At 36.0% G+C, this 20,287-nt stretch overlaps 1 protein-coding gene across 4 annotated transcripts in view; it reads right to left on the minus strand.

Annotated features, from left to right (window-relative positions):
• The window catches only part of TPR (translocated promoter region, nuclear basket protein), a 59,153-nt gene that overhangs the window by 1,829 nt on the left and 37,037 nt on the right, over nt 1-20,287 (minus strand). Inside the window, exons 41-50 of one of the 4 annotated variants that reach the window (XM_074322244.2) lie at nt 17,726-17,926; nt 16,736-16,867; nt 16,437-16,527; nt 8,961-9,145; nt 7,701-7,769; nt 7,502-7,593; nt 4,903-5,009; nt 3,543-3,638; nt 3,243-3,399; nt 1,308-1,426 (exon numbers count right to left, since the gene is read on the minus strand). In XM_074322244.2, coding sequence (XP_074178345.2) covers nt 1,308-1,426; nt 3,243-3,399; nt 3,543-3,638; nt 4,903-5,009; nt 7,502-7,593; nt 7,701-7,769; nt 8,961-9,145; nt 16,437-16,527; nt 16,736-16,867; nt 17,726-17,926 — 1,249 coding nt within the window. Of the gene's footprint in view, nt 1-1,307; nt 1,427-3,242; nt 3,400-3,542; nt 3,651-4,902; nt 5,010-7,501; nt 7,597-7,700; nt 7,770-8,960; nt 9,146-16,436; nt 16,528-16,735; nt 16,868-17,725; nt 17,927-20,287 lie in introns of all 4 variants that reach the window. The other 3 variants (XM_019738042.3, XM_019738043.3, XM_019738041.3) reach the window with 3 other exon arrangements.

A 20,287-nucleotide genomic window follows, 5' to 3' on the forward strand; every position in this document is an offset into this window, starting at 1 on the left:
ATGGTAAGCACTCAAATATATTTGTGACCAAATGAGTAACTGCTCAGATGGGGAGGTTTAGTGTTTTATATTATCAAATAAATTTAAAAACATCCTAATTTCATGTTTACTATAAAAGGGAACAAGAACCATTATTTTTCATGCAAGCTCTAGTAAGATATAACTACTGCCAATTCTCCTGTTGAGGAGAGACAATTCTCAGGGGTTGTCAAAATATAACTGGGGGCACAGAACTTCAGTAACTGTATTATTAATACAGTTACAATTTTTGAGCCTTACTGCATGTAAAGCATTACTTTATACAATTTATATACATTATATATAACCCTGGCTGCAGATTAGTTACAAATGTCCATATTTCATAGTGAAATCTGCAGAGATTTAAACTTACTAGCTGTTAAAAAGGTGGATGTGAGATCTGAAATTAGGGCTGTTGGCTAATAGGTTCATGTGTCACAGAAAAGCATCTGAGAGGGAGAAGAGATTTTGAGATTACAATGTTCCAGAAAACCTGGCAGAGTTTGAGAATGACTGCTATAAACAATTAAAAATGAAAATAATCAGAGTGGATGACCGAGTACTGTATTTCTTCAATAATAAAAGTAAGTCAGGACCTAACCATTCTGAGATGGAGAAGCTGGTAGAGTGTACTGGTGAAGACCGGAGTCTCTGGGCTAAACTTCCTGCGCTCGTACCGGGCTTGCCCATTATTTACTTGCTATGTGACTCGGCCTTCCAGCGGCTGCTTCCGTATCTATAAAATGGGGATGAGTGGTCACCACACTGGGTTGCAGGGAGAACCAAATGAGTAAATATATGTAAAGGCCTTAGCATATTGCCTGATACACAGTTAAGTGCTCAACAAATGTTATTTTTAAAAAGTACTGCAAAAATAATACTATTTTAGGAAAGATACATAAAATGTCAGTAAATTTCAAATTTTTTTTTTTTTTTTGAAGAAAAGATCCCTTACCTTTCAACTCTCTGCATCAAATCTCATGTAGGACCCTAGCATGTAAAACAAATCAAAATGGAGCTGCTCTGGTTTACGTAGAGGCAGGAGGCCTGGCGCTTCCTACTCCTTAGCTTCCCTCCCAGTACCTTACCCCGCACAGTTCCTTTAGGACCTCTAATACAACCAATGCCCTTGAACATAAACCAAGTTCCTTTTAATAAAATACAATTTCTTTTAAATAATGCATTTTGAACTCAACGAGAAAGGATTATCAAATCATTACTAATGAAAGTGTCTTTTGCTAACAAATTTGATGTGTAACACTGTATTGTAGGCAAGAGCAGGAACTGACCTCCAGAAGAGCTGGAAGGAGGATCCTGGCTGGTGGAAGGAAGATCTGCCTCGTCAGATGCCTGGACAGGCTCTTCTTCCTGCTGGCTGTCAATTTCCAGGCCTGCTTCTGAACTAATACTAAGGAAGGAAAACAAAAATTGATTAGGAAATACAACTGATCCTAGAATGTATCCTGTTGTTCCCAAACCTTTTTTGATACAGTTTACCAGTTAACCCAGAGCTCCTCTCCAACTCAAAACTGTAAACTCTGATTTTAGCCATGTTTTTCTAAAGGGGCAGGGAAGGAGAGCTCAACTTGCTTTTTCCTCACACTTCTCTCACTAGTACGCATTCCAATTTTAGTTTTTGTTTTCCCTCATTTTGACAAGGGTTGACATTCACTAAAAATGTCTTATCCAGATTTTGATAAATCTCAAAACAACTTTGTAGGAAAGCAGAATATTAAAATAATTCACAAGTCTCAACTATTAATAATATACCACTCACTCACCATGGGCTCTAGCCCAGATGAGACACGCTGTGGGCACATGAATTTCCTGTTCAATGACTATAACTCCATCTCTCTCTGCCATTCAAGGAAGCACAGTAAAAAGCAGGTGAGGGAGATAAGAGTGCAAGAATAACTTGACTCTGCTCCAGTTTTAATCGTCTGCAAACTGTAGTATGCTTATTAATAACAATGTACCTGAAAGGTATCTCTCATAACTATGTGCTGAAGTTGCAAAGTGCTGTGAAGAGCAAAGCACATGGGGCTGAAGTCAGGGCTGTATCCAACGGAACCAGCTGCCAGTGGCATAGCCTAAGTCAGTTAGCTTAACGTGCTCTGAGTCAGGGCTTTGTCAGCTGTAAGATGGAGACGACACTGTGCAGAGAGACTGTGTGGGTTAGAAATGACCTGTATAAAGTGACCTGCATGCATGGTACGGAATCAGTGGTAGCTGGTATTCTCAGAAGCTGTACCCGTCTCCAAATGAAGCAACTATGTGTTAGAACGTAGTAACAGACCTGTTCTTTTCCTCATATACTGTGTTTCCCTGAAAATAAGACCAGGTCTTATACTAATTTTTGCTGCAAAAGAGGCATTAGGGCTTATGTTCAGGGGATGTCATCCTGAAAAATCATGCTAGGGCTTATTTTCCGGGAAACATGGTACTAGAACTGGCCAAAATTACGCTAAGAAAATACTGCCAAAACAAAATCTCTGTGCTCTTCCTAGGAAATCTGGGTTCTACTTCTAACCTCGCTTCTGACCATGAAGTGGTTCAACTTCTTATTTTATAAAGAATTAGGTTCCACCTCAAAAGTTACGCTTCCCCAAGTCCACTGTCTAGTATTAATAGTTCTTTCCATTAAATTACTCTACCTCCTTTAAGAAAACCCAGATCATTTGTCATGAAATACTTCTTTTGTTAAAACTGTTTATAACTGACATGTTAAAAATGTAGTCAGGTTCTGAAAAATACTAGATAATTCCTAATTTTTCAGAAGTCGGTATGCCAGATACCAAGATTTAAATGTACACAAATAAAGACTAAGTGAGGTTCACTTGAAAGCCCACTAACTACTAAATGGAAAGTGAGTCATTTCCTAATATTCCTAATTTTCACAGAAAGACTTCTTTCTTGGGGAAAAGTTTAAGCAGCTACATTAATGGAAGGCTACCCGTGATTTTAAAGAAATAACTTTGTTCTAGAATAAACACATCATGCGATTTTTCAGGGAGATAACATTTGTCTTCTCTAATAACCACCACCAAGTCCCAAAACATTACGATATGCAAAAAGTAGCCTTTCAAAATATACAGCTCGGTTTACTTTTGTAATGGGATGCTATTGAAAATACAGTTTGACCCGATTATTCCCTGGCTGAAGGAAAACAAATGCTGAAGTCTGGCAAGTGTACAGCGAGCCAACCTGATAGAGTAAACATTTACCCTTCTGATTCCGCCTCCACGAACACTTCATCTCCGTCGTCACCGGCTGCCGTTTCATTGGTTGTGGACAGAGTTCCAGTCGATGTTGTCACCATGGGAACCGACTGAGAGGCATGCTCCGAAGCGTCAGCAGTGGTGCTCTCAGTAAACACGGTCACTTCAAAATAAAAAGACCAGAAGAGCAACGAACACTGTAACTTCGTGCTGTCCCTGATTTTTGGCCAGAAGATGTCTCATAGGTTTGCATTTTACCAATGGATTAGGTTTTACATAATCTACTCATCTGCCTGTGCTACCTACCTGGGGCTGCCACTTGCAGGGGAGTTGTGGGAACACTTCGGCCACCCGACTCTTCTTCATGAGCTAGGAAGAGTGGTGTTTCATACATTCCCAAACCTAAAGACAATTCTGAATATTAACAAATGATTGAAAGAACACAAAAGTGTCAATAGGCGAGGTATCTGAAAGAAAAAAAATTAATCTGCAGACATATAACTTTGTTGACGTCCACAATTAGCTCATCAAACAAACATCAATCCCTCAAAATGTAAATACAACAGAAACGCATTCTTTATGCTCCCTAATACTAATATAAGTACTTTTCAAAAGTATCCAAAAGGCTGCTCTTACAGTTTCATACAGGTTAACTTTACTGAGTACCCAACTATGAACTAGGTACTATGTCAGCATCTATGCATCACCTAAACTGCAAATATTATTAGTCCCCTTTTTGCTAAAGAAACTAAATTTCAAGAAGGTTAATTAACTTTCCCAAAGTTACAAAGCTAGTAAGTGGTGGCATTCCAATTTAAGCCTAGAGTTGACTTACAAGTCTAGAAATTGTCCTATAATACAAAGCCACATACAAATTTGAACTTATATGATCACAATTTCATAGTGAAAGAGGCATGAGTGTTAAAATGAACATCCTAAACCATCAGGCACTAAGATATACTACATGACTTAATGAGGACTGCAGATTAACCTTTTGTTTGGGGTTTATTATTAAAGTAGTATGCATTCCCTACTCACTTATAAAATGCTGTTAACAGCTTCCCATAAATATAGTGGGCCATATGGATACCAATTCAGGATTAACTGGTAATTAATTCCAGAAATAGCATAATTCATTTCCAAATAACCAACTACTATAACTTAATTTAGGGGTCATCTTAACTCCACATATTTTTAACATTTTATTTTTCTTATTTTTAATGTTAATAGAAAATATCTAACCAGTTTTATGCACTTAACTTGGAATATTAAATGTCAAACAATTCAGAGAGTATGTTCCATTCCTTCCAAAAACTTTAAAACGGTTGGTAGTACCTATGTATATTTACTGGTTCAAGAAACATTTCTGAACACTTAGCACATGTATGATGCTATACTAGGAGCCAGAAGAGGAGCTGGAAGAGATACAAATGTAAAAGCTAGTCTTTATGTTCAAACTCAGAACTTTGTTGAAAAGATTTACATGTAAGGCAATGTTTATTAGAGGTAAATATATTATAGTTTTTCCTATAAATTAGCATAGGAATTATTTAGATATCAACTTTTAAAAATACTTGCTTGCTTATAAAAAAAAAATCACATCAGAACAGTTTATTACCAAATACATGCAAACCCAGGAGAGCTAAGCTTTTCTTGGGATGTTTACCTCCTTGAGAAGCAAGCTGGCCAAGATCAGAGTGACTAGAACTTGTCTGTGGCATATCTTCAGGTGGCCCAAATCGGAATCTAGGAACACCAGCAACCTGTGGGGAACTGACCAAAAATTAATTTAAGATGATTTTTAAAGTTACCCTTTTTAAACCACAATGACCATAAAGAATATAGAAAGAATGAGCATAAACAAAGTGGGAAGGAAACACATTGAAAATAAAATTGATAAAGGAATTCTTTTTTTTAAATTTATTTTTATTAGTTTCAGGTGTACAAAGCAATGTAATAGTTAGACATTTAAACCCCTCATAAAATGATAACCCCTCCCCCAAGCTACTACCCCTCTGGCATCCTACATAGCTGTTGCAATACCACTGACTATCTTCCCTGTGTTGTACTCCACATCCTGTGACTATATATACTTATATATTTAGTTATAGCTGACATTCAGTATTATTCCACTTCAGCTTCAGGGGTATACGGTAGCAGTGGTCAGGCATCTACACAGTCTATGACGTGATCCCCCTGATAAGTCCAGTGCCCATCTGGCACCTTATGTGATCTTTGCAACATTGTTCATTATATTCCCCATTCTGTATTAACTGCAAATTTGTATTGATGCCTTCACCTTTTTCACCCTGTTCCCAACCCCATTCCCATCTATCACCCTGATAGATCTAGTACCTATCTGGCACCACCCCTAGTTATTACAATACTGACTATATTCCTTATGCTGTACCCTACATTCCATAAATGAATTCTTATAAAACATATTTAAAATATCAGTTGTCAAAGAATTTAGTAACAACATGAATCAATTCATATTACATGTGATTTCATATGTGGTGATTTATATATAACTTTCATCTCTCCTGAACTATGCCTCACATTTCTTGAATCTGCTAGAAATTTCTATGTAGATACACTGAAAGCGACACAAACAACATGAGACCTAACAAAAAAAGTTCAAATGAAGTAATGAGACAAAACTGTCTCAGTTTTCACTGTTTAGTCACAGATAAATCATGTCACTGTTCTAGCCCATTTCTTAGCTGAAAGAGTTCATGAGACGGCTCCCAAGACCTTGAAAAAAATCTAAGATGGCTAGAAACTTGTTTTCTCCCTGTCCTAATAACATCAGCACCCACCTTCCTGCCCATAATCCAGGATATAAAACAGCATTATCTCATTCTTTGCCCACTCCTTATTCTATCCTTCCTTGGCGAGCCAGCTACTAATATTTATGGATTATATACCTCTGTAGTAAATAACTCTTGAATCTATTTTCTTTTACATTTCAACACTATTGCTTTAGTTAAGGACATTCTCCTCCAGGTGGGTTTTTAAATATATCTCCACAGAGTTATTCTTCTATGGAAAAATCTTGAGTTCTTCTGAGCTATGCAAGCATGCTGTTTACTGGCTGGCACTCAGAAACTGTCTACTAAAGGGACTCTGTTTCTGATTGGCTGACTTTCAGAAGAGGAGATGACACTGATTGGTTGGCTTGTAAAACTGTGTTGAGGTGAGTTATGGTCCACTGAGCAAGTGTAAAACTCGCTTTGATGGCCATATGTTACTACATACTACAGAACAATCAATCTTTTCCCAAGTTTGTGGAAACTTTTAAAATCTGATCTTCAGGTACTTCAGCCACAATTAAACATATGTCCTTTCACACCGAGAGCCTTTTTATCCTTTAACAGGAGTGGTACAGCACAACAGTTAACATAGGTTCTAGAACCACATTGACTGGTTTGAAATCCAAAACTGCCACTTCCTGGCTGTTCGACCTCTGGCAAATTTGTGAACATCTTTGTGTTTCTTTATCTACAAAAGGGCAACAAAACTGTTCTCATAGTTCTGAAGATTAAATAAACCGATTCATGGACATGCTCAGTAAGTGGTAGGTATCATTTTCCACGACTCAATTCAATGTTATACCTATTAAGTCCTCTGAGATTCTTTTCCTCTAATTCTTGGAACAAATTACTTCTTAATTTGTGTTAATAAAACTTATTGCTTATGCCTCTGTTCTCCTAGCTTGTTTAGATTAGTTACTTGCTCACAGGCTTAGCTTTCACAATCATACTATCTGTCACGATCACTCTAATTACCAACACCTTCACCAACATCTACAAAGCATTTTACTATGTGCCAGATACTATTCTGAACATGTTAACATAAATTAATTCATTTAATTCTCACAACTTATATGGCAGGAACTGCTGTATCATTATTCCCATCAGTCAAATGAAGATAGTCAGGAACAGAGAATCTAAATAACTTCACACAGGTAATTGGCAGTACAGCTAGATTTCTAACCCAGGTATTCTGACTCTGAAGTCCACATTCTTAACCACTGTTATACTGACTTTAAATTTCAAATTCCTGATAGAAGCAACTGTATTTCATTCACTTCTATGTAATTTTCCCTAACACTACATACTCAATCCTCCTACACCACCCCCAAGAGCTCAGTACAAAGTAGGGAGGGCTCAACAAATAATGAATCAATCAAATGTAAAGAAATTAACAGGGAAACAGGAAGACTTTGATCAGTCATCAAATATATTTCTCTTTCATTAACTTACTGAATTGCCTCAGCGAATCCATCAGTACGATGTGGCACCACAAGAGTAGGGGTACTTGGCACTGTTCTATCTTCATCGTCAAAAAAATGCTGCTGCTAAAACAAAGACAGAAAATGGGAACTAAACAGGAACATACCTATGGCCTATAAATTATTTGCTGAACAAATGAACTGCTTTTACATGATTGGTAGGTACTTACCATGCCACCAATTCCTGGTGTCAACTGAAGCCCACGTCCTACAGACTGCCTCCGAGTCATCTGAATTCTCTGTGTCGAAAAAGAAATTACATTTATTTTAAGGGATTAGGCAATGAAATAAACACCAAACATCAATAGATATAGCATATTATGTTGGTAAGAAAATAACTAAAATGTTAGCATATGATGTAATAATCAGGATATTTTCTCAGGAAAAACTGCTACTAATCTTATACTAAAGAAATCAGTTTTGAATAGTGACAAAATTCTAATTATATAGGCTATATATTAACCAACAGATAAATATGTTATTAGCCAAGAGACAAAATATTAACCAATATTTAAAACCAATCTCTGCTTATATCTTATCTCTTTGTAACTAATTTATTTAATTAATATGTATGCCTTCTCATCTTAAGGTTTAATTTTCCTTTGGAGTTCAAAGAGCAGTACTAACTATATATAAATTTTTTCCCAATTTAGACAATTCTAAATTGATAAGATTTGGTATATCTTGCAATCCTTTAAGACTTAGTATTTTCACATAATGAGGTTATCTTCACCAGTGATATTGTAGTAGAATCTATACCGACAGTGTTGAGTACACCAAAAGGTTAAGACTCAAGCTAGATTATTAATAGAGGCTTCGTACTTTTCCTGTGGTTTTTGCAAGAGCTTCTGATTAAGACATGTCCAACCCTGCTACAAAGAGTGCTACATGTAAAGGGTCATGCACACTTTCATTAATTTTAAAAGTGAAAATTAACATGTGTGGTTATAAACAATGACAGAAAAATGTTTTGTTATGCAGAACAGAAATTTCCTTTTTTTTGAGAAAAACAAACAAACATGTCTATCTTAGAGGAAAAAAACCTTCAAAGCAGATGGTGGTCAGCTGCTAAAATACATTTTACATCAACTGAAATCCAAGAAAATCTTTTTCCTTTTGTAACTTGTAGGAACAGTGACCGCATAACAGTGACTTTTATTTGCTATGACTATAATCATTTCAACTTATACACAATTTTCAGTCAGCCTTGCCTTTCCAAACTTCACTCCATTATGAAGTAAATTACTGCCATATTTCAAGGGAAAGAAATCAGATTAGTTTCAATTCGAAAAATTTTATAAAAATATGCTAAAACATTAGAGTTCATAATTTCTGGAAAAAAAATAAAGAAGAAATTATCTAATGGAAAGAAAGGGAGAAAAGCCAAGATTTTTAAAGTTCATTTTCAGAATGACCAGTGCTTTTAATACCTGCACTGGTGGTCCCAACTCTTGAGGAGGCGCATGAATGGTCAACCTTGGGGGAAGTGGGTGTGGTGGCCGTCTAGGGGACTGAGGTGCACGAGGGGTCTGTCTTTCAGATGCTGATGATGGCTGCTGTTCTCTAGAAAGCTCCTGAGAAAATGAGGGCTCTGCAGTACCTGTATTTCCTTCACCTATAGGAAAAGAAAAGCTTATTTGGAACCATTTATCACAGAATAACTCAGACCATCCCTAGAAGTATAAATCTTGCTCGCCACCTCGTTACTATTTTCAGAAGGAAAGTAGTGAGGTATGGTGGACCCAGAGATAATGGGGGTACAATTATCAATTATATGGCCTTAGGCAAGTCCCTTAACCTCTCTGAGTCTATTTATTTGGTTGGTTAATGGAACAAATATAATCTACAAGAAAGGTTTATCTGAAGCTTTCAAATAATAGACAGAAAGCACTTAGCCTAACACATGATAAAATAAACACTTAATAAATTTTGGTTCATATCATTATAATGGGCAAATTATCTAAAGGTCAGACCACTATGGTATCAGTATTACACGCAAACAGGATGAAGGAGATTGGGAAACAGCCTTTTAACAACACTTTTGTATTTCGGTTTTCCTCAATTTTAAATTTCAATGGTCCTTTAGACGTCTCGGTCTTCTATATACACGGTAGAAATGACAGCAGCTGTTTCCCACTTTGAAAAGTTGAATGGGGCATCACAGAATTCAGTAGTTTAAAAGTCTGAGGTCTAGGCCTCTTGAGCGCTGAGTTTTGAGCCCCTCTTGAGTCTTGCCTTTGCTGGGCCTGCTCCAAACCCTTTGGAGCATACTTTTTCTCCTAATAATGCCACCTTGAGCCCTGAGCCTTGAGCCGCTTTTCTTTGTGCTTCGCCCACTCCTAATTCTTTGGATTGTACTATCTTTTCTAATACACTTTTTCACCACTTTAAAAAAAAAAAGTCTGAGGTCTAGAATCAGATTCTAGCTCTAACACTTAATAGCTATGTGACCTTGGTTGAGTCACTTTGGTTGTTTCTACTTTGCTTTCTCAGATTATTCAGTGGTGCTTAAACTCTATAATCTTATTGTGAGATTTAAGTAACTCAATACAAGAATACACACTCAGAAAAAGCATTTTTATGACTATTGGCAATATACTAAAGCTATCCACTAACTTAATTTTATCCAGACGACTAGGCCTATTTTTGCTTGACTATAAAAAAGAAATGAATAAGTATTCAAGTATTCAATGCTTTGTATCTGGGAAAAATGGCTATGAAAACTTGCCCTCAAGACTTAACTTTTAGTGATAATGCCTGAAGATGTAAATTCAGCACTAGTTCAAAATGGTCCTATACTAGTTAACGAGATACTGAGTTGCTTTTCAGTGAAAACAGACCAATACCACAAATCATGCAGTAGAAGCATGCAGAGAGAACTTTGGACCTCCAGCTACATTTGAAACCAAAGTCTTGCCCTCCCCGTCCACGGACCCAAATGACCATGATATAACCAGAATTTGAACATGAGAACCCTTTCAGAAGCCACAGGTCTGCTGTCCAGGAAGATCTGGTATTGATGCCCCTTTACCATAAATGGCCAAATTCCAAGGTCCTTCAATTAAAACTTATCCCACCAGCACTTCCGCACACCTGGTCCCCCAGCCCCTTAAAAACATTTAACCTAGCCCAGTGAGCAAGATGGATTTAAGGCACCATTAGGTCTCCTATCTTCTCAGTTGGCACCTTTTCGATCAATAACATTTCCTTACTCAAAACTCTTGATGTTTTGAGTTTTGGCCTAAGAGTCATGCACCCAATTTTTGGTTTTGGTAATAATCTGTCGAGACAGCCAGGAGCTCGTGCCTGTGTCAGGCCAACGCTGTCTGGGTTTCCTCTCCATGAGTCCCGAGCAGCTCCCAGGCCATTTTACCTTGGGGATCAGAGAGGGACTTTTCCTGGCAGGCACCAACCGCCATTGGCACATGGTCATTTGGAATAAGGAGACCTCTTTGGACTTCGGTCTATCATCAGTTTTGTTTTGGACTAAGTTGCTCCAGCGCTCACAACTGGATTCCTTCCTCTCTAGCTGGGTTTTCTCGCCCTTGGGACAAAGCCATGTGCATTTTGAATTTACTTGGGGGCCTCCATCTGAGAGTAGGATCAGGATTGTTAGACCCTACTTTTTTTTTTTGATGGACTGTTGTATTTATTTTGTCTATATTTCGGTGTCTTTGCGAGCTGACAGGCTCGATTTGGAAGTAGGGTAAGTCCCGTGAGTTCAACCGGGAACTCCCTTTCCCTCCATTTTGGGCTTTCCCCTTGGAATAAGCCAATTTGTTTTGCATGTTTGGAGTATCCTGTTGAAGAACAGAATAATTGTAGGACTTTTACCTGATTTCTGAACCCGTTCATTTGCATTCGTTGGTTGGGCCACTTAAATTTAAAAATTGTAACTTGTCTAGTTTATCTAAGGTTTGGTTAAGAGAGTACTCAATTTATTGTCTTATTTGTGTGTCAATCTTGCTTTGTGTGTATTTTGTTTATTGGCTTTGAAGTAAGAAGTAAAATGGCGTCTGAGGCTGCTTCCCCTCCCCCATCTTCATCTCCAAACATGTGGTAGCTGCCATCCTGAACGCAGGCTCCATCCCGGGTGCCATCTTCCTCTAGGAAAATCTGCTACTTTAAATGCAGTCATTCTAAAGCCACTCTTTTTTTTGTTTGTTTTTAAACCTTCTGAGCTTTCCAACTTTATTGTGCACACTTCCTTTCCATTTTCTATTGTTTGTGCTTGTTGACAAGTCCATCTTAAGGGTCACCCTTGAAGGAGAGGATCTCAGGCCTCTTGGAGACAATGGAATGCATTTTCTGATCATAAATTAATTTTAAAACACCTTTAAAGGAATTCATACAGCATGCAAAGCTTTGGTATCTGTGCACAATCTTAACTTACTCCATCTGCCAGAAACGTAATTTGGATCCAGTTTTATCACTTAAATCTTTAGATCTGTTTATGTTTATCTCTGAGTTTATGTACGTCTATGTATACACGTTCTAAATATAACATATTTCTACTGCTGAATGGTATTGCTAACTTGTAATATTAAATTGGCTTAAACAAAGACGTGTTTATATGAGAATTCTCAAAAATACAACAGACTATCCCAAATGTTTTTCAGAATCACGTGATCTGGGAAAAATATTTGATACTAAAGCTGGTTTTGAGTTTGGTCTGGTTAAATACACATATCTTTAGGATCATCAGCATTAAATACTACTTTAATTCTACCTGGGTTTTTTAGTCAATAAGTCCATGTTCTCTCTCTCAAAGTTTATCACCAAGAAAAATAACTTGGTATGACAAAATTTTGTTATGTAATCTAAACTTAATTGTTAGGAACAAATTAAATAAATGTAAGGATAAAAAGTTTCTTTTAGGTTAACTCTTTAGCAGTAATTGTATAAAACTCTACTTAAAATAGTTTTCTAAATCTCTTTGGTAACGTGGGACTTCAAAGTTTTGTTAGCGAAACAATGGATATTCATTGAATACCTAAGTCATTACCAAATAAGAATCCTGAGAAAGTTTTATGTGTGTTCAAGGTTATTAAGATTAAAATAAATTTAATCAATTAAGTGAATTTAAACATCAAAAGTAAGGTGATACAAATTAGTTAGGTTTTTCTTTCTCTGCTAAAAAGGACTATTGGTCTGCTACTGATAGTGCGAAAAAGTTTTCCGCCTAGAAAGCAGATTCTGTGTTTTATAAAAATAACTTTCTGTTTTATATTATCTGAATCAGGCACTTGATTACTTAAAACTGAATTTCCTAAATAGTAAAATCTAAGGTTTGCTAACAATTATGTAAACACCTATTTCTCTTTAAATGGATAATTTATTGCTTCATAATGATTTATGATCCTATTTAGTCAAATATCCAAAGCTTTTAATGTATTTTGAGAAACTTCCTAAAATTTAAATTATAAGTAGTCTTGACTTGGGAACAACAGGTATTCCAGGAGGGTCCCTGAAATACCTCGAAAGATGTTTTCTTTCCTTACTAAAGAGAACTATTAAATTAATTAGGCTTATTTTGGTGTGTTGGAATTACATGGGAAGCATTGTCAAATAATAACACAGCCTTTTTTTATGTTGTATTTGAGTAATTATAAACGTGCCAGAAATACATGTGCAATTGCTAATAATCCGAGATACCCTGACATGTCTGTCATCAAAATTGAGGGATGACTAAAATGACGGAACCTGAGGATCAGACTGTGGCACAGATGGATAAAGTCCATTCTGTTTCTACAAAAATGACCCCACACTGCCAAACTTTTGTCATTTTAATGTTCTTGTAACATGGCAACAGTCTGTTCCTGAATCAGAGAAATTAAGATGGGTAAATGATGACCATAGATTAAATGAATAGTCAGGGCTATGGGAAACCCAACATGGCCACTTAATTAACCTGGCTCCCTGGCATTTTTTTGGTTTTTGCATTCCATTATCCACCATAGTACATTTAAGCTGTACTTCATTCAACGGACATTTAGTTTGGGTTATTAATATGTTTTTTGTGTGTGTACGTTTTCTGGATGAGTTGAAGCTTTCCCCTGCCAGAAAACTGATGCCCTCACAGTGGTAAAGCAACTGTTAGAAAATGTGTTTCCCACTTGGGATATACCTTCCATGATCTCAAGTGGCTGGGGTACCCACTTCACAGAGCAAATCATACGAATCCTGACGGCCGACTTTGCAATCATCAGAACTAAAAGAAAAACTGGATTCAAGCAGAAGTTTAATAACACAGGACTGAATGAACTAATGAAAATGGTTACAATTTTTGTGACTTTCGTTTGAGATTGATGATGTTTAAATGTTTTGTTTTCTAGATAAAAAGAAATTTGTATAACTCAGCAATTTGGTAAGCAGAACTAAAACATTTCGTTTTTTTCTCCCTATTTGATCCCTCCAGAATCCAGAAACTTTTAATTAGTATTCTTATTTTCATGGCAATGTGATTATTTGCACAAGTTCGGTAAGAATCTCTTCTTTTTATAACAGGATACAACTAGAAACTGGTTTTACTACCAAAGCTGTGGAATGTCATGTTTAGGAGAGAAATACATAGACTCACATATGACCAGAAAGCTTTAAGGAGTTAAGACTGACTTTGGAAGGCAATGAAAGCCCCTTGGGAAAACAGCCAGGGCACGTTGTTTACAGGGTTCACAGCAGTCTTTCCAGGTGAGGAACGAAGGTTAGTTCCGGGGAGATGCAAAGAAGAACCTCAGGATGCATTTGGGACCCCGAGAAGAGAGGAATTCACCCAAATCTATAGGTACTGCAGGCAGAGTCTGATGGCTTGTATGTGGCTTGGCTTTTCAGCCTTGAGACACTATTTAAAGTTCAACCTGAAGATTCCTTAGGAAAATTCCAGCAAAGCAGGTTTACACATACCTATACCGTTAATTACTATTCTTGCTGGACATATATAAATAATTAGGCCAATTTTATTGAAACTAGACTTATTTTGCAGATAAATTAGTCTTAATTTGGCTACCTTTGGTAAAAATAGGGGTGATTTTGGAGAAAAAAACTGTTTCAATAGGAACTATACCTTTGTGGGTATTAGATTCTGGTGCTATTGTCTTTGAGTTTTGTTCTGTTTTCTACTTATAAACTGGACTGAATAGTGAATTCTTCTAATGACTTGGAATCACTGAAAACTACAACTGCTTTTCTGGAACCTTACCAACTCATCGTGGTTTGGTAATATAGTAACGAAAGTTACTCTTTATTGTTTGTCTCATATTAGGGTACAGGTGTCCTGGCCTGCTGCTACCTCTACTGTTGCTGTGCTCTCTGCTTGTAAACTGAATACTCAGAATGCCCCTCAAAGGTTCAGGTACTACCCAGGGAGAGATAGGTGGAAGAGCCAGACAAGAGGGGCACAGTGGGCAGCTATTCCTCCCTCTTAATTGAACCTGGACCCAGTTGCCCTATTTCCCTCATGGAGAACAAAAAGGGGATTTGTAACCACAGAACTAGCTCAAAATTGTCCTATCCGATTTAACGAGATACTGAATTGCTTTTCAGAGAAAGTAGACCAAAACTTGCCAAGTCGTGAGCTAAAGCATGAACAGAGGAGAGACGAACTTTGACCACCGCTGCACCAGGAACCAAAGTCTCACCCCTCACCCTACCCTCCCTGTAGGACCAAAGGACCAGGACATAACTGAAACTTGAACACCAGAACCCTTTCAGAAGCCATGGGTCCGCTGTCCAGGAAGATCTGGTATTGATACTGATGCCCCTTTACCATAAATGGCCAAATTCCAAGGTCCTCCAATTAAAACTTGTCCCACCAGTACTTCCACACACCTGTTCCCCTAGCCCCCTAAAAACACTTAACCTAGTCCAGTGAGCAAGATGGATTTAAGGCACCATTATGTCTCCCATCTTCTCAGTTGGCACCTTTTCGATCAATAAATATTTCCTTACTTGAAACTCTTGACGTTTTGGCCCAAGAGTCACGCACCCAATCTTTGGTTTCAGTAACTGTGAGGCAAAAAAAATTTCTCTCTATATCCCAACTATGTGATACACAAAATATGTTTCTTAAATTTACAAAATATTTTATAAAATGTAAATTATTACCCAATCTATCATTAATCTCTCCTTATCTCATCTCCCTTAAAAAGTAACATTATTCATTATATGGTTTAATACTATTTTTCTCTTAAAAAATTAGAAGTTGAAAAGACTGCTTGTCCTTACTTTTCTAAACCTTGCACTTTAAAATACACAGGCCTATATGAAAATTCAGATACACTATTTTCCCACTAGTCTAAGTAGATAAGGTTTTTGCTATATTACTATTAATGATTCTGGCTTAGTATTATCTACAAAAGCAGGATATTATCGCCAATTCTTTAAACTACATTTTATAACAATTCTAAAATAAAATAATTTTCTATGAATTTCCTAATCCTTCATTGCCTATAACATTTCAATGGATCTCCGGAACTCATCCTTTCAAAGATTTAACAAAAAGCATGTTATATTGGTCAAAAAGTTTTTTATTCATTGGACAAGCAGACAATATTGCAAAGCTCCAATATCCACAAATTTTGAAACATGTAGCTTTATTACACTGACCTCTTCTGGTTCTGAAGTCCCTGATTTAATTTTTCCACTTAAAAACAGCAGCATTTGTAATACTTGATAAATTTCAAAATGTTTGAATCTTACAGCAGTCCAATGAGGTAGAAAAGATAGTTTAATAATTGCACTTTACAAATATAAATATAGTAGGCTTTATGAGAGAATATGACAAAGCTACAATAAGAGCCAATCTTTTGCTAACCAAGTTTTATTACCCATGTGCCAATTCAATGCAATCCTAGTTTAGAACATATTACCAGAATTGTTTTAATGAAAAAAGAGACTAAAAATCTCACCACTGTTTTGAGAATCAGCAGCTCTCTGATTACTTTCACCTCCACCCATACTTTCTTCTGTTTCTGTACCTGGATCAGTCCCATCACCACCCTAAAAACAACAGATAAATACTAAGTGCAAATAAAATAAAATATTACTACCTTAAAACATAATTAACCAAACTAAACCACAGTAAAAACAAACCCAGAAGTATAAAAAGTTATAGTGTTCTAATAGGCCTTCCTATACCCTTGGAGAACAGTAAGCTTTCCAACCAAGTCCTTCAAGAAAACAAAGGGTCAAAATTCTAGCCAGTTACCTCCGCATCATCAGCTTCATATCCATCATTGCCATCTGCACTACCGGTGCCTTCGTTACTATCATCACCCTCGTCGCCCATCCCGGTGTCATCTTCATCGTCATCATCCTCTTCTTCATCTTCTTCATAATCCTAGTAAGAAACCTCCAAGTGTAAATAAAGGTCTAGAACACAGCACACATGTTCTGCACATCTTGATACCATGCTTAGAAATTTACATGACGCATCATGGATCAGGATACAGGCGTTGGCCTGAAGGTCGTTACAGGCTTAGTTCAGTGGCAGCAAATATCAAACCCTGAAGTTTACTAGAATTAGTACAATCACAACCAACTCTGAAATCTAATTGTTCACGTAAATTCATTTCAAAGATTAAAGCTCCTAGATGTGCAAGAAGTATCAAGTGATTCACTTTAATTCTAAATTGAAAATGTGGCATTGAAGAATGGTGAAATTATATTATACTGTGGGGCTTTTAAAAAACATTGTTTGATTAATGAAAGAATCTAAAATGTGATGCTGTCGACACAAGATTAACTCCGAAAATAAAACACAAAGTTTCACCTAAACTACACTTCAATTATCCTAAGATCTCAATTTCTTTTGAAAAGCACTATGGGGGGGGGTGGGGGGTGGCTCCATGAGAAAAAAATACCCTAGTTTCTTCTATTATTTTCAGAAACCACAGAGCTTACAATCAAATCCAGTCACTTATCAATATGATTAAGCTTAATTAATCTAACCAATTTAACATATCTTAAAGGGCTTAGCAATCATTTAAAAAACTTAGGGTTTTCCACCACTTGTTCTACACTCCAATTCACTATAAAATATAAATTTAGACGCTAATCAGGATAAAAGAAAAGCAAAATAATTTATTTAAACTGACAAAAGAATCAGAATTCATTGGTTGATGCTTTAGTAGTCTCAAGGATTTCAGCATTTCACCAAGAAGTTTAAAAACAATGGATGACTTCAAACCAAATTTACCTCATGTTCGCCATCATTTTCATCATCATCCTCCTCTTCATCATCACTGTCAATTACAATGACAAGATCTCCTTTGCCTTGACCATCTTGGGATGAAGTTGTTGTTTGCTGATCTGACTGAAGGGGTCCAAGGTCTATTTGTAAAGACTGAGAGGTTTCTTCACTGTCTTCCATTGGAGTATAATCTCCCTGAGTCACTCCCTTTAAAAATTAAAAAAATAAAAAATTATGAAAAGTTAAATATACCTAAAACTATCAGTAACATACTGTAGATCTAAGTAAAGAGTAAAGAGTAAAGAATGCTCATGAACTACTAGTATTTTATTTTTAAAAATACGGTTTTTGAAAGCAGAATTAATTTAAAAACCAAACGAAAAGATAAACCTTAGGGTTTTCTTTACTGTCTTCCTATAGAAGAATTGTTATAAATTTCGTTGGATAATACTCCAATAAAAAAGGAGAAAAAAATACACACACGTGTTGTTAAAACTACCAGTGTGATATTGTAGATCAGTGCCGTCCAACAGAATAACATGAACCACAATATGGTTCTCACATGTAATTTAAAATTTTCTAGCAGTCACTTAAAGACAAGACACAGGTGAAATAAACTTTAACAATATACTCAATAGAGCCAAAACTTTATTTCAACATGTAATCCATGTAAAAATTAACCAGATATTCTACATTTTAAAATTTGTAGTAAGTCTCCAAAATCCGATGTGTATTTTACACTTATAGTGGATTTCAATTTCAAGTGCTCAACAGCCAGCGTGGTTAGTTGACAGACCAAAGTCAGGAAAGAGTATCTGTGGGCCTGCAACATATTATTAAAAAAATTTTTTTCTCCCCAAATCTCTGGAAAATACACTAAATAAGCTATTATTAGTGTCTTTTTACAAAGATACTTCTACTCTACCCCCTAGAAAACTCTATCATAAATCTTCAAACCACATCAAAGATATCAGACACAAAATTCTATGCTTAATCTATTTCCTCACAATTCTGTTTTGTTAGCTATTCAACTAAACCGTAATTTTAACTTTATTTTTGACATTTACTGTAAAAAATCAAATGTCTACTTTGTAGTTAAGCACCCAGCAAAACCTATTTTTCTACAAGCCAGAAACAATGTCTTGTGAACTAAATCATTCATAAACACTATGTTTACTATAATGGAAAATCGAGTGAAATCATGGTATAATTAAAAATGTGCCTCTAAGGCCCATGCTTATTTCAAGAAAAGTAATACTTAAAAAGAACATCTGCTTCATTGTCAGAAAATCAGAAAAATGAACTGTTACACATTCAGTAGACAGTGCGAGAAAGCAGAATAAGCCAAACGATACCTTTGATTCATAGACAATTTTGCCAATCTCAAGAAAAAGCTTTGCAGAAAAGATTTTAATATAATTTAAACAAGTCTGGCAATAGAATAGAAATTTACATCTTACTATTTAAAATTGTTATGCTATTCAGACATGACACTGAAGATACACGAAAAAGATGTCATTTAGAGTGCTATGTATTCATCTTGGAAGTTTAGTTTTGTTTTTCACCAAGGAAAACTAAAAATTAACTTACAAAATTAACGCACCTAAGAAACTAAAATTTACTTGCAATCTATGGTACTTATGGATTAGCTTGAGATAATTCCTTATTTTTATACACGTAATTTTAGAATAAAATGTCCTGAAAATTTATTCAGACAGAAAGTGTTGTTTTAATCTTAAAAAGACAATAGGAAATCAGATAGCCTGAATTCAAATCCCAACTTCAATGCTATGAGAACTTGGGTATGTGACTTATCTGGGCATTGGTTTCTTCACCTACAAAACAGGGTTCTTTTGAGGATTAAATTAGTTAATAAATGCAAATTTCTTAGGAACGCTTGGCTTATAGTAGTGAGTTCTGTGTTAACTATTAATATTACTATATTATGAATTCTCAATTTGTGGGGTAGAGGGATGGTAGGAAAGTAAATAATATTTTGAATGCCTAACATGGCAGATACTAGTTTACGTACTTTATAATACTAAAAATTATGTTATAATATTCTAACAGATGAGAAAATTGAGGCTTAGAGAAAACTAATGACTTGCTAATAATCACACAGCTTCTAAGTGGTAGAGTTGGGAATGGAACCTAGTTGTTATTTCAGAGTCTATGCATTTCCACTAGTGGGGTTGCCTCTGAAGAGGCCTCAATGAAAGTTCAAAAAATGAAGTGTATCAATGCATTTCCTTTTATAGATTATTTTAATTCAGTGACGTAAGAGATAGAGGGAAGCAACAGAACACCACCAAATTGGGCACTATGGATTAACTCAAGACTCAATCAGATAGGAATGGATAATCTTTACTCATGACAATTCTTAGCATGGAAAATCTATGCTAAGTAAAAACATTTCTTTAATAAAGTTTAGAAAGCAATATGCTAATTCTGAGTAAACAAAGCAGAAATTGTACTGGTAACTAATAGTATTTCATTAAACATAAAACAGCCAATTAAAAAAAGTCCAAATAATGATTGTCTGTTGAAGCTAATTTTATTAATTAAAAG

The sequence above is a fragment of the Rhinolophus sinicus genome, chromosome 11 (assembly GCF_057876585.1).
Source record: "Rhinolophus sinicus isolate RSI-liver-muscle chromosome 11, RSI-T2T, whole genome shotgun sequence".
In the NCBI taxonomy this organism is placed as follows: domain Eukaryota; kingdom Metazoa; phylum Chordata; class Mammalia; order Chiroptera; family Rhinolophidae; genus Rhinolophus; species Rhinolophus sinicus.